General features: G+C 41.4%; 2 protein-coding genes across 3 annotated transcripts in view; both read right to left on the bottom strand.

The window, feature by feature from the left end:
- Window positions 1-20,142, bottom strand: part of c19h8orf34 (chromosome 19 C8orf34 homolog) — a 53,983-nt gene extending 33,841 nt beyond the window's left edge. Inside the window, exons 1-7 of one of the 2 annotated variants that reach the window (XM_061064548.1) lie at window positions 19,647-20,142; window positions 9,043-9,187; window positions 8,610-8,741; window positions 6,621-6,740; window positions 6,358-6,386; window positions 5,403-5,566; window positions 1,933-2,099 (exon numbers count right to left, since the gene is read on the bottom strand). In XM_061064548.1, the coding sequence (XP_060920531.1) occupies window positions 1,933-2,099; window positions 5,403-5,566; window positions 6,358-6,386; window positions 6,621-6,740; window positions 8,610-8,741; window positions 9,043-9,187; window positions 19,647-19,715 (826 nt within the window). In that variant the 5' untranslated portion in view covers window positions 19,716-20,142. The remainder of the gene's footprint in view (window positions 1-1,932; window positions 2,100-5,402; window positions 5,567-6,357; window positions 6,387-6,620; window positions 6,741-8,609; window positions 8,742-9,042; window positions 9,188-19,646) is intronic. The other variant, XM_061064547.1, reaches the window with a different exon arrangement.
- A 417-nt stretch (window positions 20,143-20,559) lies between these two features.
- The window catches only part of prex2 (phosphatidylinositol-3,4,5-trisphosphate-dependent Rac exchange factor 2), a 106,446-nt gene continuing 105,925 nt past the window's right edge, over window positions 20,560-21,080 (bottom strand). Inside the window, exon 41 of the mRNA XM_061064592.1 lies at window positions 20,560-21,080. This exon is cut by the window's right edge and continues 322 nt beyond it. The gene's annotated coding sequence lies outside the window, so the exon portion shown is untranslated.

Below are 21,080 nucleotides of genomic sequence, written 5' to 3' on the forward strand. Positions count from 1 at the left end.
AAATGAGAGAGACAGTGTGCACCTCTGGACACAGTTATTACAAATATGTCAAGGACAAATGCAAAGAATAAATATATATCTGTCAAAGGAGTAAACTTGAGAAACGTACTACTTCTGGATGGTGTAATCTGATCATGCGTAAGCAAAACAAGCAATTCAATTAAAACAAACCATAGCTTTGAAGATAAGAACGTTTATTTATGTCAGCTCTAGCCTGTGTTAACGTATAAGTTCCTCCTGGCACACATCAATAAAGAAACACAACCTTTTGGTTGACCCTGATGAAAGATCCTGGTAACAAGCCGAGCGGCTTCATTCTGTGACAGCAGAGCAAGAGAGCAGAGACCTACGGAGATTTGTCAAGAAGTGTCACCACAGAGCAGCGGCTCTGACGGGAAAGGAGAGAAACTGAAGAGCTTTAATTGGGCCCAATGTTGAAGAGACACCAGAATTAAGGTGTTATTCTTCAGAAGGAGTACCGTTTGTCATGTATTTGTTGAGTAAGGTAGAAGACACAGAGTGACTTTGCATAGAAAAGCGGACTTTTCAAAGTATCAGCTCCAGAAAGTCAGATTCTGATTCTATCTCCTATGAGAGGACTCTGCTGTCATGTGAGTTTGTGTCTTTGACCTTCCTTTACGACACAGTGTTCATAACTTTGTTTCACTTTCTAACCCCCTCTTAGTGTGTGTCTGCTGTGTGGCTATCGTTCGCTGCAGGGATGTTATCTATAATAGAGGAAACAGAGAAAGAATTCCTGTACCAGAAAATATTTCAGGCAGCAAATTCAGTGTGGCGTGAGGCGTTACATCCAGCCTGTGCACAGACAAGAGTGAGGAGCCCGCTGAGCGAAGCCAAAGTAAGACCTCACGTCACACACTCTTTTACCTGCCTTGTCCCCTGCTCATCCATCTTATAACTGTATTTGATGGCATGATGGAATGTGAACACACACAAACACTGAGACATGTGTGCACACTTAACCTCAAACAACATGAGATCTTTATAAAAAGGAGCTACTCTGGGGTAATTGGGTCAAAGTGAAGTCCCAAATCTGTGACAAAAACATTTTTTCAGTCAGTGTAAACAGGAAGTGCAGTTTCCATTAAAAGCCCCTGTTCATGTGTTGTTTAGTACAGCACATAAACCGACTGATGCTCTGCTCATCCAGCATTTCAGCCGCAAAAAAAAAGAGTTCATTCTCCGAAATGAAGAATCTCCTTTTTCCTCAGTAAGTGCTTTTCCACAACTCCCAGAGAGGAAGTCTGAAAATGCTGCATTTGAGAGGACTGTATGCATGCAGCCAAATAAAGAAAATGAAGAAAAAATAAAGCCAAAGTGAGAGAAATAGTAGCAGTAACGACATCAACACAACACGCCAGGAGGGAATATCTGTCCATGCCTGTTATACAATCAATTCTTTGCAGTTCTGATTATTCCTGTGAAGTCTAATGCACCTGAGAAGAACAAACTGAAACCAAATATTTAACATTTCTTAATTAAAAATGCTACATTGCATCTGCAGTGGAAACTCTAAAATATTTGACCAAAACCAAGAGTCGCTACACATACTGTACAGTCAGGTGGTGTAGAAAACCCAACATCCAGAAGAGCGCATGACTTTTTTTCTGTTAACCGTCATTTTTACAAACACTAGCTTAAAAAATTAAAAGTCAGCAAATGCTGCACGCATACTTAGACAAACATGAAGTTAAACACACATGCAAGATAACCACAGGAGGCTGTTCTTGGTGTGTGTGTGTCAACAGCTCATCCGTCTCATCCACTAACATAAATGGCTTCTTTATAAAGATTCTGATAAACACAAATGGACGGTAGGCCACCGCACAGGGAAACTCCTCGTGTTCTTCCATGCATTGCACATTTTTCTCTTTGTAGGAAAAAGTTGGTGAGCAAACAGAAAAACCTTACCCAGAAGCTCCATGGCGTCATCCTCGTCCTCCATGTCTTCCTCTGCGATTGAGGGTGCAGGGCTGTGGACCGAATCGAAGGAGTCCTGGGACAACATGGCTGCCAGGAGCTTCTTGTGATGCTGCTGCTGCTCCCTGAGCCCTTTGCTCTTTGTTTCCATTTTCAGGCTGAGGAGGGAGAAAACGAGAGGAGGAAGAGGAACAGAAAGCTCAAAGACCGTTCTGTACCGATACAGAATAAAAAATGTTCAAACATATTGACATGTCATTGCTCAACCTCAGGGATATGCATTCAAATACTGGAACATACTCCTATAAATACAGTGTGTTTTTTATAATAAATGTGCTCATACAGTAATTACATGCTGTCATTCTAATCTGTGAAGCTTGTATCAAAAGGTCAGGCATTACTGGAGGTACAAAGTGCTGCATTTGTCTTAGTGGGGTGCAGATGTCACTACATTTAAAGTCCTTGTTGGCCGGATGTCTCGGTTGTTAGGGACTAAATACCATACAATCACTTCAAGTAGCATGCAGGTGCAGAACACCTTGCTAGAAATGGGAAGCAGAGGAGCAGATAAAAAGGGCTAATTGCCACGAGTTGAGCAACATGGGCAGTAGTCAGAACACAAACCAAAGACTATAAGCAGAAGAAAAAGTGAGGTTAGAAAGAGGGCCCTGAAGATTTATCACCAGGAAGGGATGTTCAAGGTTTTCATAGTGTTTGCTGTAGTCAACAGTAAATAAGCCAATACAAAAGGAGTCAACAAAGATTGAATTAATACCAAGCACCGAGAGAAAAATACATTGTTCAAATATTTTAATCATTCAAGCAAACAGTGAAGCAAGGGTACAGTTTTTACAACATATGAAAATGTTTGTATAAGAGATTATTTTTTGTACAATATGTTCTTTATCATTTGATCTGTGTCTGTAAAGCCAGCATTTTATTATACATAATGTAGCCATTCACAAACATAAGCCACATAAGCAGCTATAGAAATGCACCATTTTTCTACTGCATTCATTCCTATTTAGTGCAGCACTCGTAGCAACCTTAGCCAAAGGGTTCTCAGGCAGTCTTCCAGGCTTTTGCTGAATCAAAAACAACACATGGCCGGTATGAAATCAAATGCTTCCCTTCAGATTCCTGAGGTGAGGTTTCCTCTTTCAAAGCCTGGACATGGAGGATGGAAACAAGGTCTCCTTTCTGTATGTTTAAAGAAACGGTTATAATTATGAAAGATGGTTTCTGCAGCATCATTAATTAAATCAAAATTTTAAATTAAATTAAATCCCATCGGGTGTGGATGAAAGAGGCGGAAGAGAATTCATTTAATGTTAATCTCAGTTTAATGACTTCTATTTACAGATAATGGGGAAGGGTCGTGAGATGACAGATACCTCTTCACAGCGTCTTTATGGTGTTTCTGTGATAATTCAATCTGCTGAGACAGACAGGGTAAGATAGCTTCAGTGATTCTGCACTTATGTTCTGTATATTTGTTCTATGCCTTTTAGTACCATTTTTCATTGGTTAAAAAAAAAAAATTCCAACTGTTTACATGTTGTTGCAGAAAAAGTAAGTTAAAAATAAATCTAATACAAAATGGGGAGTTAAGTTGAAGGACCTGACAGACGGAGTAAAGGGAGCCCCATCTCAACGGACAGTCAGACACAACGAACAATTTCTTTGAAGAGGTTCCTGCCTCAGCTCAATCTGATCTCCAAGTTACCCCTTGCACTTTGTAAAAAATAACACAGAGGAACATCACCACCTGTCAGATCTCCTTGTTCACCTCAGTAGCAGGCGGGCTGCTAAATTGAGAAACAGGAGCAAAACGGTCAAAATTGAAAACAAGTAAATCCACTAAAGTAAAGAAATAACTCTAAAAGGTTTTTTCAGGAGTTTTAGAGAAGGCTGTTGGTTTTTAAGAGTTCAGTTCATCAGTTCAAAGGGGCCAGATATCTCATTTGATACACATGTATAAACCTTACAACATCCTATTGGCTCTGGATTTTAAATTAATAGTTTAAGTTAATGTTACATTTCAATTGGCATACGCTTGTTTATGGGCCTCAGATGATAGAAAACAAATGCGCCACCAACCCCCCCCCCCCCCCCCCCTTTGCCAAACTAGCTATCAGCAGTAAAACTTAATAATATGTTGATAATCAGTCAACATAGAGACATCAGGTTTTTTAGTACTGCACCTTGAGCAAGATATTATCCTCAGATTGCACACTGATTCTAAAATGTATCCTGTCCACATTTACTAAGATTTTATTTGCTCAACAAATTCATGTCCAAAGTACAACAATGATTTTCCTGTTGTAAATAAGTGGATTCCACATGACTGCTACACCGCACAAACTTCGCCTCTAGTCACTCAGTCCTTCGGCGCACCATTCCCTCAACTCTTCTTCATCCTCTATAGAGAGTTAGGTCTGGTAAATGTGTACTTCACTTAGCCTTTAACTAAAAGAAATGTATTGTTATTCAGATTTTACTATTTTTGGCGTTGTGCCTCAGAGGATCTGGAAGTGATCTCAATCCCACAACTGGATCTGAGGTGGGAGCAAATTCCCTGTTAATGCAATTCAGAGTTAATATAAATGATCCCTCAGATGAGCCAAATCCTCTTCCAGCTGACGAGAGAAGAGGCTGTAATTATTTTGGAGATGCTGCACCAATCCAAGCACACAGGAGTTATCTCACACCCTTTTATAGGTAAACACGAGACACCTCATTTACAGACACACACAGAGCGGAGCTCATCAGTGAGTCTACATACACACGCTCTCACACACCCCACTATCACCCAGCTCAGACTTCTAACTAAGTGATTTCTCCCCATAATCCACCCATACAGTCACCTAATAAGATTAACACTGCGGGTATGTCAGCTCAGGCTTGCACATGATTTATGGTTTTATATCCAATCCTCCTCTAATTAGTCACATCAGCAGCTGAAGTGCCAGTGACTCCCTTATACAAAGTCACACACAGGCTCTGCGGCGCTATCTCCAAGTCAAAGAGATGCCGCTTGTTCCAGGCTATTTGGAACTTTGATAGCTTAGCAAACAAGTAAATGAAACCAAAAAATGTGGCAAGTTTTCTCAGTATTGGTAACAAATGATTTAACAGACCAACAAATTAAGCTGACACACTGTCAGTATTTATAAGTAACAAGCACAAAATTCTTCTGGCCTTAAGCTCCAAGAAATGAGGTTAGCTTTAATTTGAAACTGGGTTGAAGCAGTATCATGGCAAGCTTGTTTGATCGGGCCTTTGAAATGGGATTATCAAACCCATTCAGATTCCTCAGGCAGCAGGAGCCACAGTAAGAAGTCTACCTTCTACCTTTTAAAGAGCCAACAATAGCACTGTGAACCATAACTTTTCATCTTTTTTGTATTTAAATAAGTTACACACACACATTTATGACAAGTATAATGTCAATCACTGACCTCCCAGCAGGGCTGCTGTCTCCACTCCAGCACACTTCTGTTTTAGCTCGAGGGACAGGAGGGTGCAGCATTTCAGCAGCTAGCGGGTCCGCGTCCTCCTCTTCCCGACCCACCCATTCTCCCACCACCCGCGGGCGCATCACTGAGTTAAAGCCTCCCAAGTTCTAAAACAGCAAAAGAGAAATGATCAGAGGCAAGACAATAAATTGAGGAGGGCAGATAGAAAAAAAAAAAAGATGATGATTTAAATGAAAAGGGGATCAGATTGAACAGGGAAGATAATACAAAGCACCAAGTTTTATACTGCAAAGAACAAGAATCTGAGATCTGTCTCCTCTCTTTTCTGCTCCCAAAGCCAGTCAGCACACATTTACAACTCTGCTGAATACGGATGGCAAAGATATGTCTGCTTGTCTTTGCCTAAATCCTACATAGTACCACCAACTATTGTCTCTGCATGATCAGAGCAGCTGTTTGGTATTCATTCCCTGCCCCATCCCACAGAACAAAAAGACAATCTCTAGGATGAGAGCCAAGGACGTTTGACATGTGCTGCTGCACCGTGCAGAAAGTGAAGTCCTGTCAAAACACATGCTGTGTCCCTCAGCCAGACATCATTCACAAATCGCTCGGTGTGTCTCCATCCTGGGCAGCCGCTGCACTATTGTGATGGGAGAGAATTGGGGCCATGTGAGGACAAAGGCAGGACTCAAAGTACAAATGCACACTGAAACAGTGAGAGAGAGGGAGCTGGAAAGGCATGCTTACTGAAGTATCACTCTCACATATCACTCTCATGAGATAGCAGATCATTGCAGAAGAAGACCTGTGCTGCCATTTCAACCAAGTGAAAGTTATGAACCGTGGCTTTTACTTGATGCTGTATGAGGGATGAGGGATGAGGGACATGTCTGTGGAGGGTTTCAATAAAGAGTCAGTTGTAGCTAACGTTTACCTGATCGAGCTCATCAGAGATGGCGATGCCTGCAGAGAGAAGCAAAATGATTTTAAAGCAAAGAGAAGCATCTTATACAATTTGAAATCCCAGCTAAGACTGCTTCTGAGCTCAGCAGCCTTGTGAGATTAGCTGCTTGATCCGGTTTCCTCTCAGGAATTACAGTGACATTTACAAGAAAGGCCTACTCTTTAGTTGTGTATGTTAAGATGTATTAAACATTGCTCAGTATGGCAGGAGTGTGGCAAGTGGCAGCCACTCACTGCGGGACAGACTCTCCAGGGCCTTGCCCAGCTTCTTGCTCTCCCGCAGGATGTGGTTTAGCTCGTCGAAGTCCCGGCTCTCCCTCCAGTCCCAGGACGGGCACTCGATAGATCGTGGCACTTGATAACACAAACCAGAAAAAGACACACACATTGATTTATCCTCAGATAAAGTTAGAAACAGGAAGTCTGATCAAACGTTTTAATGCTGGCGACAAAAAAAAACAACCATACTGTCACAGATCTGAACTGTAAAGGATTTGATGTATTTGATCTCTAAATGTCACAGATTGCGTATTTGTCTAAACTGCAGGATGGAGTGGAATGGAAACCCTGGCAGAAAAGTCACCATGTCTCTTTCAGAAGCACACAGAGCCCACTGGACAGAGGCCAGGGGACAGAGTCTGTCAGTCTCTTTGATCAACATTGAAAATAACTCACAGGATCAGGAAGTGACCCACATACTGCACTGACATCCTGCCCACGTCCTCTACCAGCGTCCCTCAGCTTCTGTATGATGGTTAATTCATAAAGTGTTCAGACATTATTTATAAAATGAAATAGATGTACTCTTTTGTAGTACAGGGATTACTTCAGTTCAGTTCATCCATATCTTAAAGCAGCTGAATTTGACATACGTACTGGTTGTCTACTAGCCTTAACGAACTCATTGAAAAGAACTGAATGCAACGACTTCTGAATAAATGTCATGTATGCTTGAATGAAACACATATGTGATGACAGGTGCAGAGAGTGAGCATCACCCTTCTGTACGCACACATAAACACTCACACACGAATAAGTAATCTCAATGGTGAATATTTGACAGCACTGCTGTTACAATCTGCCATCCTCCACCCTTGTTTACCCTGACTAAGCTGCTTGGCATTGTAGCAGCCATAAAAACAGAGCAAATGTTTTCAGCCAAATGGAGACTCGTTAAATGGGAAAAAAAAAAAAAATTCATTACATCAGGAAAAAAAAAGTCTTGCTATCCTCTCCCTGCTCGCCTCTGTGTGTTGTGCTGCTAATTCAAAGGGTTGTGCTGTCAATAAATAGCATACATTAAATGTAAAGAATTAGTTCTAACTTTGGCTGCCCATTAAAGCATCAGTTTAGAGGAAGAAACCAAAACAAAGATGAAGAATATTCAAAGAACCTTTGAGGTTTATATTCATGACAGCTATTGCTGTTGTTCTTGCAACATTTTACAATAATGATGAGCGGTTGTTCTTTCGATTTAAATTTTTCATGAGCTCTGCAAATCAAAACACGTGCATATATTTTTAATGTGACTTGTCTTTAAATGTATCTTTGAGGGCTCTAGAGTGGTAGCAGGATTGCTGCTAAAGCTCATAAGAAAAGAACACCTCGTGCGCCCAGTGTCGCTTACTTTATTTTAACTTCCAACTTTCACTTTTTTCTCTTTTATCTCTTTTTGTGCACTCGTCGTTTCCTTTTCTTTTGTGAGGAATGCTCGACCGCAGCCTGAAATAGCCCTGGTCTGGCAGTGATAGAGCACAGTGTTAAATTATTGAAGTAGACTATTTCTCTGCATGCTCCCCATTTGATCCATCCTCATTGTCTCAAGTGTCATACTTCACAGCTAAGGTAATTTATTGCTGGTATAAAAAAGTTAGCACCAGAAAAATCTCCTCATCTGCATTCGTTTAGCATTAATGGAAGAACTTTTGTGAACAATTTGTCTTCAGAGTGTGTAGTAGTGCAGCAGCAAGTGTGTAAAAAGTGGAACTTTGTAATGAACTCATCTGCAGGGCTGAGGGCGGACCCTGGACTATACCCTGTGCTAACTCTAATTAGATATAATTATATCAAATTAAAAATGGAGATTAAAGTCAATGGAGCGTGTAATTGGGATACAAGTGATACAACAGGTATCAAAACTGTAAAGCTTCATATTCAAAAGTGGATTATGTGTCTGTGCAAGAAAAGCAGAAAAAGACTTTCACACCAAAAAGAGTAACTTACAGGACTTGGATTCAGGTGAAGGAGGAGAGATACTTGACATAGCCAGGTCACTCTTGGATTTTTTTGGTTTCTTCGGGTGAATTTGCCATGGCTTCTCATAGTTGCTGTGCTCCCTGCGAGTGTTTTTGCTTTCTGTAAGGAGAGGGAGTCATAATATCTGCTCACAATGCCACTGTTATGCAAATTTAAAGAGTATGAATGCAAGCCAAGTTTACTCTGCAAGCTCTGCCGCAGATGCGGACTAATGACTGTCTCTGTGCCAATATTGGAGAGACTGTACGAAGACAAATGTTATTCTGTCTGTGTGTGTGTGTGTGTGTGTGTGTGTGTGTGTGTGTGTGTGTGTGTGTGTGTGTGTGTGTGTGTGTGTGTGTGTGTGTGTGTGTGTGTGTGTGTGTGTTCATAGTGTGTTATTGCTTTCGGGGGTACAGACCTGGGGAGCTCTGCGCCCACAGTGCTGCGGAGCCTGACAGAGCTCTGTGCAGCTTGCCTGGGCTGTCTTGCTTGGTCTGCAGGTGATCAATGAGAAAAGGGATTGGATGGTCTGGAGTCTCAGTTATCAATTTGGTCATCAACTCCTACAGGAGCAGAGTAAAGCAGAGAGCAGTTAGATAGAAGAGATGCTGCAGCAGCACTGAGAGAGAACGGCCAGCAGAGTGTCCAAAATGAGGAAGTGGATAAAGACAATCAATCCCTACAAGCAGTGCAAGTCTTGTTCTGTAGTTAGACCTCACTATCTAAGACTGTGAGAGCCAGTGTTGAAATCATTTGCTCCACTACATGTCAATATCCTAAAAAATAAGAAGTCCAGGCAAACACTGCACCAACATATCCCCAAAGAGAGTGATCACTTCCCTTCTGTGTCAATTAGTAGCACACATGTCGGGAAACTTCGAATCCGATCCGTCTGCCAAGAAACAAGGAACAAAAAAGGAAACAAACACTGCAGAATTTGATCGAACTGTGCACAAAAATGTTGTTGCCAAACAAAACTCATTCCTTAATGTCTAAAGATATCCAGTGAGCAGCAGCTGGTGTGCTGGACCTGATAGAGGAACAGAATAAATCATGTGCTTAAAATGAATAAAAGGAACATAATTTTTTTGTTGTATTCGATTTATTGGGAGAGATAAACAGCACATAGTGGATGTGAAAAGTAACGTAATGAGACAGTTTATATAAACAGGGAGTTTAAACGGTCAAATGGGAAAAAGAGGCCAACTATAAAGAAAAAAGGACCACATGGGTTAATAAAAGATGATTTTTTTGTACAGAATTCCCCACATTTCTATCAGCACCAAAGAAAAGCTGTTTGTTTATTACAGCTGTAAGGAACAGACGTCTGCCTGAATCTGATGTGTGAAGTGGAATCAGCATAAAGCTGAGTACATGGGTGTGTTTGTATTGACCGGCATGATATGGAATGAGAGAAAGAACTCAGCTGAGGCTGACTTCGGGATGACTCATTAGAGACGAGTCATTAGTAGACTGCGGTGAATTGGCAGTGATGTATGGACAAAATGAACAAAATGAAGGGTGTGTGTGTGTGTGTGTGTGTGTGTGTGTGTGTGTGTGAAAATCAGCGTGTACAATAAGCTCAATGTGGCAAGAACATACTGTATACATGTTTGTGTGCAGCTAAACAGATCATTGTAGTGGCTGGTATGTGTTTGCCCTTGTGGAAACACTCATGTTTCTGCATGTGCGTTTTAGAGGGGCTTTAGAAGATCATTGATGTGTGTGTTAATGCTGGATATCTTTGGCTTCACTGTGTGTGTGTGTGTGTGTGTGTGTGTGTGTGTGTGTGTGTGTGTGTGTGTGTGTGTTTCAAAAGCTAATCAGGTAAATGGTCAGGAGGACCCTCCTGCCCGGCCCCAGTGTCTACAGCAGCATTTGCCACAAATAGCTTATGAATGCACAAACAGGGAGTGTGCAGAAATGTTTCTCTGCAGGCTGGAGAGACCTTGCTCTATTGCTTACCACACAAAGTAAAAGTGATCTAAAAGCTCTTCAGGAAAGAACAGTGATGTTATTTCTGATAACAGGCATTTGGTAAATCCTGAAAGATAATTTACAGCCCACTAAAAAGTCAAGTTAATCATCTCTGAAGTGCTGTGGCCTGAGTCTAACTGTTAAAAACCTCTAACGGTTTTAAGATGTAACATTTGTATTTACTGCAGAGTGGCTCCTGTGGGTAATTTAACTTACCTAGCAACAGGAGGTCTATAAATGAAGGCTGTAATTTGGTACATTAAACAGGAAGCCAAACTAGCAGAACTCTGTTAAACACCCCAGGGTTTCCAGGTCTTAATAGTCAGATGTGTCGTTCTTTTATGGATGAGTGCCCAGCGGTGATTTTCATGATTGTGTTTCCCAGTGGATACAGCACACCGTGATGTAGAGTGTGTAACACCACCAACGGTGTGCTTAGATTAGTTGGATCCATCAGGAAAAAGTCAACCACAAAAACAGATGGACACATATTGCATATTCATGGTGGAGAATGGGCAGCACATGTGGCCACATCTGCATTCAGCCCACGTATCTACTGTAAAACCATTGTGTGCCAACTTATATTGATTGGACGTCCTGTGGAGTGTTTTGCATCCGGTGTGACACAAGCTGCGGAATGAGCTAATGCACCCTTTGTACTTTTGCGTCCTTCACCATCTCCATTACATCATAAAAAGCCAAAGAGACATTCGAGAAGCAACAAATCCCACAATATCTTCATGGTGGATATGCATATATAACATAAGTCTCATAAACATCAGAGCAAGGTAAGCGTGTCTGACGCTTTTCACTTTCTATGGTAATGAGGTGCCTAAAATAACATGAGTCCTATTTGATAAGCCCATACTGTTTGACTCATCATCTTATTTCCTTTGACAGGAACCGTAGTGATATGTATGCTCAAATTTGGGTCAACATTTCTAAATACAAGACTTTAATGCTATTTGGTTGGAAGTGACTTGCATCAGCAAAACAACATCCATAGTTAAAGTGTGGATTTGTGTGTGTGTGTGGCGGGGGGGGGGGGGGGGGGGGGGGGGGGGGGGGGGGGGGGGGGGATAAGGAGTGTGTTTCAGCGTTCGAATCTGGTGCTATATGCAGGCCAACAGGTGGCGCTAGGTACAGAGACACAAAGTCCATATCTGTGCAGATCAGTGGTATCTCTGTGACCCGGGCGGTGTAGTTTGGCGGCCACAATTGATAAGCCGTCGCCCAGCCAGGAGGCTACTGTGTCCTTGAAAGCTCTCAAGGACTTTCCCCCGGGGACAGTGACAATCATGATACTCTCTGATGCTCCCTGCAACTTTGACTTACTCCCCAAACTGAAAGTGGAAAGGAGAGGACGGCAAACAGGGTAGAGTTTGGGTGGTAGATTGCTGGACACGGGGAGAAATCAACAGAGGCAGTTTCACAGTGGTGGGAAGGAAATGACGAGAGAGCTGTAGCATTGAAGAAAAAGTGGTGGATTATAGCGAGGAAAGAGTGGATTGAAAAAAAACATAATTCCAATGTTGATGCAGCTACATGAACAACTACATGAGGTCGAAGCGCTTATTTTTTTCCTTTCTTTGAGCTGATGCATTTCCACCTCAATATAACAGATGCTTCACAAACCGTTTGAGCTGTAAAGAGCTGTGTGTGAGGAGAAACTGGGCATTCACAAACTGGATTTCTGGTAGGCAATTTATCCATAACAATCTACAAGCAAGACAATCATTTCTGTATACTGTATTTGTGGAATTAAAATACATTTGCAGAAATATCCTGCATGCATTTCCAAAATATTTAATGTTTGCCTGGTTAAAAAAAACTCAGAATCTTTTCTCTGATCAGTTATAAATCCAGAAATCTTTTTCCTCAGATTTGTCCTTGTATATGAAAAAATTAAAATTCAGCAGCAGCTCTGTCAGGACTCCCAAGAGAGCTCCCTGTCCTCGTAGTAAAGGCCAACAGCTGCTGATTTACCTGCTGTTAGGCCAATGAAATACGGGAATACAAAGTCACATCACAGGGTATTTAAGGTAATGTCTGTGGGTCTGTCCATCAGGCTTCCAGCACAAAGAGTTCAGTATTGGACAGAAAAAGAAAAATGATGTGATGAGTCAATTTAGGTGAGGATGAGTAAAGAGAAAGAGAGATGGAAGCGATCCAAAAGCAGGCAGACAGGAGCAGAAGAGATCACGCAGGAAGAGGAGACTGGGAGAGAGGCAATGTCACCCGACCGGGCAGCTACTACCAAATATCACTCATCAGAGAGATGCTTTTATCTGCACTGCTGACACACACACACACAAGGAAAAGATGCCTTCACTCCTCACTCCCTCCATCCTGAAGGTTTGCCTCAAGTTCATTTCTATCTTTCAGTGATTCAAACGAGGCCTGTTGCATTGCTATAGGCATACTATGAAATGAGTAATAACAGACCGGCTCGCTTTTTTTAATTAATGGAATGATTAGTTGACAGAAAACTGTACTTAAAATAACTTCATGTGAGTAATGTATCTCCAGATGTTGTCACTTTTGACGCCACTAAAAATGAAACATCTTGGTTTTTGATATTCTGTTAATTCAGGGTGTTCCAGGACATTCAGCCCAGAGTTTCCATCCATCACCTGCAGGACGTACTCCACCACTTACTCTATAAACGACAAATTCTCCTTGACTTAACTCTGACTTTAAATGTCTTCTTGTTGGCTATGTTTTTCACATTGTTAAGACAAGACATTTTAAAATAATGTAAATATACACTGGCTCAGCTGGTTTGGTTGGGTCAGCAGCACAAGGGGAATATCTTCAATGATTTACGCACCACAGCAAAAGCTGACCTATCAAAACAAAGCCTCTAGGAAAAAAATCATCTTGGTCTATCTTAAACTAATACTCACATTCTATTTGTCTATATGAAGCAATCTGGTCAATTTAATTGTCTCTCACTGCGCTGACATCCCTTCTCTAAAGACATTTCAATGAAAGAGAGATCCGCAGTCATCCGTCTGTTTTAAACTACAGGGGTACTCTGTGAGAGAGAGTTACTTCTTGAGATCAGAACTTCATTTTTGTTTATGCAGACTGCCTGCAGACCTCAAACCAGCTACAACTGAAGCTGAGAAAGCACAGAATGAGGATTGTGGATACCATCACTTAAACTGAATAAGAGGTGTTTTCTTATTGTCGAGGACCAACAATCACGGCGGACACATTTTTTAAGAGTAAATATGAGGCATGTGAGTATCATAAGGATATATCAATGTGAATCTGCTCTGAAATTTAAAAACATAGGTATAGTTTATGAGTAAAAATATAAAGTTACTATCAAGGATGTGTGTACGAGATGATCAGCTCTCCCACACCAGCAGCAGACTATCAGTCACACACAGCAGTGAGACAGCAGCATCCTCAGGCTGTAAGAGGACATGATAACTTTATTAGCATGCAACACACCCAACATGCTCTCTCACTCTCGCTCTCTCTCCGTTTCCCGTACTCACTCCCTGCCCCCGTCCCAGTCACACGCTCTAAATCTTCCTCATATTGGACTTCCCTCATCGTCCCCCTGCCTGATCTCGCAGATATCCTTTCCTTCTGAAACTCCCCAAGGACCGACCTGGCCTTGGGCTGCCTGTCTTGTTGTAATTATTACTTCAACCACGCCTGAGAGGGAGCGAACCGATGGTGTTAACCGATGCACGACCATACATCTGTCAAATCAAATCGCCATCCTTGAAAAGACCATTAGCTTGTCCATAATGGAAACCAAAACACACCTGTGAGTGATCTAATGAGGAGGGTGGATGTGTTATGTCTTGAACATTATGGGTTTAGAAATGGTTTCTCTCTGAATTTTGATGGTGTTGATCCTAAATATAAAGTCTGCTGTCTCTTCCTGAAGGCTGATTTCCATTTTCCCCGTTTTTCCCCTGGCATCATAAAAATTTGCCATTGGAAAATTGTTAAGTATTTAATGTAAGCATGCCTCATAGTGTAGTATAGTATTCTAAAATTAAACTGAGCATCTGTGCTTAGCTAACCCACCAGCATACAGATGGATGATAAACTTGACAAGAGTGCTAATCATATTTTCTAGTAATGATGACATTCAGTTTGCTTGGCCATCAGGATAAAAGGTGGCTTACTTGTCAAGCCAATGAGTTCTAGCAGAGGAAAAGCTTTTCTGTAATATCCACTTCTTTCTGCAGATATTTTGCACTGAATACCACATTAACATAAAAGAATCAATACATGTAACAGCAAAGCAGCCACAAGTGAAATGAATTACTGGGTTTTAATTACCACATGTAAGCCGATGACGACGTAACCCAGACAGACAAAAAACGTTCCTAGGTGTGTTTGTACTTGTGATGAAACCTCTCATCTATGACTGAACCTGCTCTCTGCTCTAAACTGTTTGTTTTTCTGCAAGCGTGACTCAAAGGTCAGCTACAAACAATATCTTAAAGCAAGATTGTTTTGTGAGAAGTGCTGTAGCTCAAATTCTCGTTTTTGACTGAATAGTGAAAACTCTCTAAATCACAACTCAACTGATTCAAATTCACAAATCTAGCAGCATGCATACAGAAGTAACATGTTTTCACTGAGACTGACATACAGAGCAAACCGCTACAACAGTATGTAATGATCGCTTCTAATAAAATGTAGAATAAATTACCTCTCAAGGCAGAGGATCAATATGTCAGACCACGTGTGAGTATTCATGTCTGTGTGTGTGTGTGTATATATAGTGGAATATTAAAAATAATTGTAATGTGGACCTGATCTATTTATTTCATGTATAAGAGATCAAACAGCGCTGCAGTCTATCACTGAGCTACGAGACTAATACTCAGATAACAAAACGTTTAATCAGACCTTTATTCAAGCTGTTAGCGTCAGTCACTAAGGGGAAAGGTAATGGACAATGACACCAGTTCTCCAACAAAGCAGACAGTTTGACTGAATCCCAATTTCAGTTTTTAACAGTCTAGACTTCACTTTCATGATGTGTCGGTTCACTGTTCAAACAGGACAATTATTCAGCCTGAGATTTGATTGACTGATCACAGCAGGGAGGAACATGAGAGCGGGTTTTACCCTGTCTGCTGCTCAAAGAAACACACACTGCTCCATTTCTACCCACTGGTCCTCTAACACGCGTTTAACTAACAGAAGCTTTGCAGAAAGATATGAAAGATCCTCTTTGATAATACAAAGATTTTAAAGACATTAATGGATTCTTTTTTATAAAGTTGCATTGAACCTTCTGTCAATTTTAGCTGCATTAAGAATGTTCCTCTTCTTGTTTGATCACACACAGTACAACCAAATATTCAAATAATCTTAACCTCTATAATTCCCCCGATGTGAACGTAAAGAGGTGTTTAAAAAGAATATCAGTTTACTCCAAGAGACAAGAGGCTGACAACAATCTATAGAGTAATTATTACTATGATTATTATGAAAGGCTGCTTCACTTTTTGGAGGTTATTCGGTCGGTGTTGACTCAGCTTGAAATCTCTACAGAGCAACCATTTCATTAGCGTGGGGGGGGGGAGAAAGGAATCAATTCTATGGCACATCATAAGCAGTGTCTCATCAGTGTGAGTAAATGAACCCCCCTGCACACTGTTTCTCAGACTGTGTAATACTGCAGCTGTGTGTTCGGGGTATGAGGAGGAAGTGATGGGGCTTTGCAGATGCAGGGAGCTCATTTAGTGTAGATGAGATCGGGGGGGGGGGGGGGGGGGGGGGCACTTTACACATCTAACGAAGGAAAACTCAAAGCTCTAAAGATCTTAGGTACATGAAAAGTTCTTTAAAGGAAATGTGCTTGGTATATCTAACTTTACAAGGAAAAAACATGGAAAATGTCCAACTACCAGCATTATAATAGCACACTATGTTTGGAAAAAAGGCTATGACACAAAATCAAAAAAACATATCGTTCTCCATTGTGAGTATGGGCTGTTTATTAGAAGTGTATGCAACGTCTAGTTAAGCCAACACAGAGGTGACTTAATCCAGGATTTGTTCTAATGGCCAGCAGGGGGGCTGTAATCACTGCAGAAATAAGTCCAATAGAATGAAGGAGATATTAAAATGCCCTCTCACTCCATCACGTCCCTCAGTAAATGTCTTCAATACGAGTTTATTATCTCAAATGCTTGTTTCCAGTCTTAAACACAGTACAAATAATAATTTATGTAATAATTTATAGAAAAAGCGACATTAAAGAAGGTAAGATTTCGGGTTCCTTTTACCGTTTTTGACAAATCATTGGCAAACTTTTAACAAATACAGACCAAGAAACAAGGTTTGCTTGCCGTCTGAATGCGCTGCGTGTAAGTTACTTGGGCACAGCGCTCTGTGGCGACGCTTTGGTGTGTCCACCACGAGGGAAGATCAGATCACACCAAACGGTGTCCCACTTTTCTGAGCTCTATGTAAAGGCCTACCGGGACATCGGCAATGAAAGATCTTGTTTGGAAATACATTTCCAACAGTTCGGGTGTATCAGGTGTATTTAAATGAGCAACAGAAATGTGTGTCGAGCTTGTGAAGAGGTCGCTATAGAGCAGCAGCTCCTGGACGAGCCTAAACTCCCCCAAATCCTGTCTCGCCCTGAGGATTTCATAAACACACCCCTCTTCTTCTTTGCTGCTCGTCTCCTCCTCCTCAGCAGGAGAAAGGCCAGCGCTTTCTACTGAATAGTGGACAGATACATACATACTGTGCATCCTAAATATAAAAGTAGCTATTTCCCAACTATTGTTTCGGTCACCTAGCAACTTACGCCATGCTTTGTGTGTGCCCACCCCGCGGCGAGCGCAGCACACACACAACATACTATCTGAAAGGCTCTTTAAGTCCCACCTCAGCTCTACTGTAGAATGACCAAAAGTAAGGTATAGACAGACCTTCCAATGTAGCTGCAAAAGTGCAAAAATGGCACTTCCAATGAAGCAAAGTTGCCATTGTTGCGCTTACTAACAACTCTTCAGAAACCAGTGGGTGACATCACTGAGACAACGTCCTTGTTATATACAGTCTATGATGGAGATTGCTTATATCTTTCTGTCCTTATATGGTCACTTGAGGTTCAAAAACAATATGGAGACAAACTCGAGACTTGAATATGGAAGTCAAAACTAATTGCCGTCATGGTAACTTCATCCACTTTTCAAATACAGTTCCCGGATTTTGATTCAGTGTCTTATTTAAATTCATAATAATTATAGTTAAAAATCATATTTGAATGGCAATCCAACTTTCTGCTATGGTATTCGGTAAAAGCAGCATGGCTGAATCACAAGTTTGCTGCACTTATTCTCTATATTTCAACAAAAAGAAAATTACAAGGAGAGTTTTGGTCTCTCTTCCTGGATTATTTTTCCTGCTATAATAATAAACATGTTTCTTCACAACTGAATGCACTTGGGTGGGTTTTCTATGGGACAACAATGAAATGGCATGGGCTTTTTCGGGTGCACATTTCATCATTTTCTCATGAGGAGAGCAGCAGACCAGGGACTAGAGGGTTTTCAAATTTTCCACTTTATTCAACTTCCACCTCTCCCCCTTTAGAAAACAATCTGTCAGCTTTCTATGAAAATCTCCAGCGCACAATGCAGACTAGCAATACACCATCCACAGTCTATAGACTGAATGCTATACTCAACTCAGCAAAGAGCCATGTCCTTGTTGGCCAGACTACAAACGCTGCATGGTGTATTCAGGGCACACTTCAGAATGCATTAAAGCTTTACTATAAGATCTTATTCATCTTTTTAACAATGGTGTTTTTAATGAGCACTTTCCTTTAGTGATTTTCAATATTTACATAAATGAGATCCAATTGAAGCGTGGACAGAGCCAAAAATATAGAGAACACACAGAGAAGAAAACATAGGTGTGAGACAGGTGGGAGAGGACGATGGAAGGAGGAAAAACAAACAAAGAGCACACACACACACACACACACTGTGTGGTGTGAGCCTCACTGACTGCTGTGGCCTCACAAAAAAAGACATTTCCTGCTGTTTAATGAATGTTGAGCACGGGTCTCTGTCCAAGGTCCTGAAACAAGCCTCACTACATCTGTTTAACATGCAGCCGGCGTTTGTGTGTGTGTGTGTGTGTGTGTGTGTGTGTGTGTGTGTGTCTGTGCTGCTACTACAGACTGAAGTGAAACATCAGCACTTTGCGAAACACATCGTGTGCATGTGAATATTGCTTTGGGCCAAATACAGCCACCCTTTTGTACCACCATAGTGACAGACTCACAGACCTGCTGCAAAAAGCCGGCTCAGTTCTGTCTGTCCTCTTTCTGATTGTGCTTCACACCAGCTTTTCAGCATGAAATCCAATAGCAAACAAGGGATGAAGTCATGCTCTCCCCTGGGTTGCTTGGATGCCACACTGAGAACACCCCTGGATCAACACACACACACACACACACAGATCCCTGTACTGGCAAACAGACAGAGGCAGGTAGTTAGTTATGCTGTGTCCTCTGTAGCAGAACGAGCAGTAAAGCCAGCCCTGCTTTGTTCTATGAATTACAACTGGCTTCCCTGAGTGGCCACAACTTCAACAAACTGTAACAACGTCGAGTGAGGCAGTGATTGGGAACATCATCTGTAATTTTGGAGAGCAAATTACAGATGGTAATCATAAAAAAAAATGAGCAAACAATTCCGCCAATTTCCCTTATGTTTCTGTGAAACAGGCTATCTCGTTGTAACGGAGCGCAATGGGACGTTCAGGGATTTAAAAAGAAAATAAGCTATATAGCCTATATGGTTTCTGATGTTACAATGTCGATTTTTATAACCTCTAGAGTAGGTTAATACATTTTTGGCGAGAAATGGTTTAGTTCAACAAATCGCCTGAAACTCCAGTGACAACTCTCTCAGATGTGTGCTCATCGTTTAGCATAACCAAAGGCTGATTAATGAAGCGTGGTGCAAAGGAGCAGTCATTTTAATGGACTAATGAGAACTTCACATTTCATTATTTTTTCGCACTCACCTCAAACAAAGGTCCAATTTTATTATTTTCCAGATACGACTGAATTCTTGACTGTTGTGGAGACGCCATGAAGAAAACTGTTGTGCCTCGCAGGAGCTTTCAGCAGGAAGAAATCATGAGGTGAGCCGGTGTCATTCGTCCTTCACGACTCGTCTCGGCGACCAAAATGTGAAGGGGGGAAGAAAAAAAAATGCAACCAAGTAGAGCCAGGGTGAGTTCAGGCGGCTTTTGAGTCAAGCAGTGTGGAGCAGGCGTCTCTGAGCCCGGCTCATGTTGGAGACTCAGCCCGGGACCATCCCCAGTTTGTCGCCTCACTAACTCTACGGCTCTCTGGCGGCAGCTTCCCGGTAGAAACCAATGGCACGGCAGCTCTGTGACAGAGATTACAAATCTTCCGCTCACTGGCTGCCAGCAGTGTTAACAGAGCCGCCGCCGCCACTCCCATTTATCCGCCGGGCTCTAACCTATGGCTCTAACCCACCCACCGGTTCACCCCTGGCTTGTAATGCATCTGCACGCGGAGGCTAATACACTGCGCACGTGCAGAATGTGGTGCCAATTACACCTAGCAAAGTTCAAAGTTAGTCGATTAAAGTTGATAGTTTTACGGCAAATTATGCAGTTACGTCGCTGATAAACAAACAGGTAGCCAGTAAAACGTGTGTGTTGCTTAAATTAGTCCTTCTTCTAGAATACAATAGGACTTACTTTTTAGAAAGTGTTGTAATAGGATACAGTTTAACAACTTATGTATGGCTGGATGTTTTAGTCATTTTGAAGCAGTCCACCATTGTTATCTGTTTGTATTAAATACATAGCCTGTCACATAATTTTGGTGAAGGGGACAAGGAAAAAAATATTCAGCAAAAGGCGACCATTTTCAAATGTATGCACAAACAAACAGTGGGCTACAGTTTTTTGGACTCACAAGAGTGAGCTTATTGTTGCAGTTTATTACTTATTAACTGTTTGTTTGCATAGTAGTGAGCAACAGATCCATCTACAATGATACATCCAATGATAAGTACTGTAACACATAGAGAAACTTTAATCCTGAGTAATGTCCTTATAACATAAAAGAATATAGTTCATATCTACTTCCCAAAATCTATAATGTTAATACTGATTGAAAATGTTCATATGCATGCTTGTAACAGTCACAGAAATCCAAAGACAATGTTTCAGCACATTAACATACTAAATATGAGGGCAGTTTAAAAAAAACACACATTCATGATGGTTTTCTAATACTGAGAGGATTGATAACAGCGTCAAAGTCAAAGCTGAAGAAAAGCAGATAAAATGAAAGGCTAATTTGACCCTTATTTCACCCAGTGTCTTTGTTAAATCAGCCCATTGTACGCAGATGGTGAACTGTAGGTGTTCATTTAATTATATGAGCAGATTTAACTGCAATTTAGGGTATATGTGTAT

This window comes from Labrus mixtus, chromosome 19 (assembly GCF_963584025.1).
Source record: "Labrus mixtus chromosome 19, fLabMix1.1, whole genome shotgun sequence".
NCBI lineage: Eukaryota > Metazoa > Chordata > Actinopteri > Labriformes > Labridae > Labrus > Labrus mixtus.